The sequence below is a fragment of the Berghia stephanieae genome, chromosome 12, assembly GCF_034508935.2.
Source record: "Berghia stephanieae isolate SIO BIC M18660-M18661 chromosome 12, UCSD_Bste_1.3, whole genome shotgun sequence".
In the NCBI taxonomy this organism is placed as follows: domain Eukaryota; kingdom Metazoa; phylum Mollusca; class Gastropoda; order Nudibranchia; family Aeolidiidae; genus Berghia; species Berghia stephanieae.
In genome coordinates this window covers 17185902-17188401 of record NC_088371.1, presented here as the reverse complement: position 1 = coordinate 17188401, position 2500 = coordinate 17185902, and the positions used below count along the sequence as shown (strand labels likewise).

The window sequence follows — 2500 nt, the reverse complement described above, 5'->3', positions numbered from 1 at the left end:
TTTTATAATAATATATATTATTATTATTATTATTATTATTATTATTATTATTATTACTATTCTCCCTTTTCATTCTTTAAATTCAGCATCAAGACCAGTAACCCCTACAGTCCAGGGCAAATGTCCGTCCAATATCTGGAGACCGTACGGAGATTACTGTTACTATATAGAAACTGAAAGAACAAGATCATGGGTAAACGCAGTGCAAACGTGTGTCACAATGGGTGGAGATTTAGCATCAATCCACATCGATCCTGAAGCCCAGTTAATAGCTAAGCTTGTTGACTTGGAGAATACCGATGCCTGGATTGGATTCATGAGAACAACCAAACATTCAAGTACGTGTTTTTTCATTATTATTACATATTAATTAATTACATTAAAACATCTTTATATTAAATCTATATTATACGTTAACATCTACTTAAGTAGTGGCTTATCTGGAAAGAAAATTGGGATAAATGATCCCGGGATCCCCCCCGCCCTCCCTTTATCATATTAACTCTTTCCTTACCAAACATTTTCTCAAAATTACATGCTTACCTAGCAGAAAAATAAATTTTTAAAACTCAAACAAGCTCTCTATCTTTCTTTAAAGTTTGTAATGTACAAAATAAATCTGAACAAGAAAAATGTATATTGAATCGTAACAAACGTGACGATGTTGATGCAGATGGTAAGGAGAGGGTTAAAACGAAACATGAAAAAAGAAGCGTGTCCTCTTGGTTTCATTGGCTAATATCATATTTTAATCATTATTCTATTTCTAATGTATTTTCGTCTACAATAATATGTGACCCTTCGTCTCAAAACGGTATTATTTCGTGATGGACCAGATGCTAAAAAGTCAAATTATAGTTAAACTGGTCAAAAATATGAAACGTTGGTATTTACAACAGTAAAATATGGTATTCCTTCTCTCTCCTCTATAAAGCATATAAACTCAACTTAAGCATGATATTTCTGGCTACAAATTCCATTTTAAACATTTTTATCATCCCGACTTAATACCGTTTTGAGACGAGGGGTCACATATGATCTCTTTTGAACTTGTGCTTGATCCCTTTATCTTTCTTTTTTTTTCTGTTAGATCTAAATCTTTTGGGTTTTTTTTTTTTACCGCATTCCCTTTAACTGGCGCTGAAAATACCCAAAAGTGTTACGACCATCGTAATACCGAATAAAACCAAATACAAAAAACAAAACCGCCGTGAAGTATTCTCAGTATTAACTCACTCAACCCTAGAAATTTTTGCTACTTTTAAAAATTGGAAAAAATGTATTAAAAATGAACATGTACATAGATAGTTTTATTCAACTACCACTAACATGTAAAAACTAAAAACATTAGCTTTGATACTAGATATCTAGGCTACGCCTATAATTTGTTCCAGAAAAATGTAATAAATGGGCATGTAGTAAAAGTAACCCGGGTAAACTACGGATATAGCCGGTGTTAGGGTTGAGTGAGTTAAGTGGAAAGTTGAGTTCATGTGCAGATGCATCCTTTGTAAGTTCGAGGGTAAGACCATCGTGTTGAAAATGTGAAGAATGTAAAAAGTTCGATTCATATTCAATTCCATTTATCTTCATTGCCATTTCAAATATTATCTATACGCATCATCATCATCATCATCATCATCATCATCATCATCATCATCATCATCATCATCATCAATCATCATCATCATCATCATCATCATCATCATCATCACCAACATGGTCATTAATGCTCTCAAAAGGATTTTCCTGGTCTGATAACACTGAGGCTGAATACTTTAACTGGGCTCCTGGATCACCTTCAAAACAACTCTGTACCCTGGCTCAAGGCATGGACGGAAAATGGTCAACCGTTGATTGTGACGAGGAACATAGCTATATATGCCAAGTCAAACAAAGTAAGTCTAGTTTCATTTCCAATCTCACTGGAAGTGTAAAACTACTCTTCCGTAAGATTGTAAATGATCTTCTGGTTTTAAAGTGATAGAATCTTATTTTCTAGTCTTAATATATGCTGGTCATCAATAAAGATAATCCATCCTCTCTCTTATACGCACCGTAATCCTTTGAATCTGCTAATACATTCTGCTACTAAACTAGTTATGTCAGCCAATGATTCAATAAAATGTAATCTTTTCATTATAAGTCATCCGAGGAACTGGTTACATACAAACTTCCAACGATTTTATAACCGGGAAAGTAGAAGGTGTGAGGTCAATACTTTGCTTCCCTATCAGATGAAATAGAGAGGTTTTTCTTTTCAGAAATTGGATCAGAATCTTTTGATTAAAGTGCTTTGTTTGCACCCATCGTTTTATTCGAAAAGGGGTAGCAGAACAAAACGAAGAATATGAAAAGATAACAATTAATTCACATTGGAAAAAAGAACATATTTGTCCAGTATTTGTGACAATTGTTTTTGGTTTTAAAAAATTTAGCATCAGATGGGATAAGTTTGCCTCTAGTTTGACATTGGCCCGAGTAGATTTAGTTATATTTT

The 2500-nt window shown here is 33.4% G+C and overlaps 1 protein-coding gene across 2 annotated transcripts in view; it reads left to right on the top strand.

Moving 5' to 3' along the window:
* LOC144958359 (macrophage mannose receptor 1-like) overlaps positions 1-2500 on the top strand; it is an 85237-nt gene that overhangs the window by 78896 nt on the left and 3841 nt on the right. For both annotated transcript variants that reach the window (XM_078890313.1, XM_078890314.1), the window contains 2 exons: positions 87-338; positions 1743-1898. In XM_078890313.1, the coding sequence (XP_078746439.1) occupies positions 87-338; positions 1743-1898 (408 nt within the window). The remainder of the gene's footprint in view (positions 1-86; positions 339-1742; positions 1899-2500) is intronic.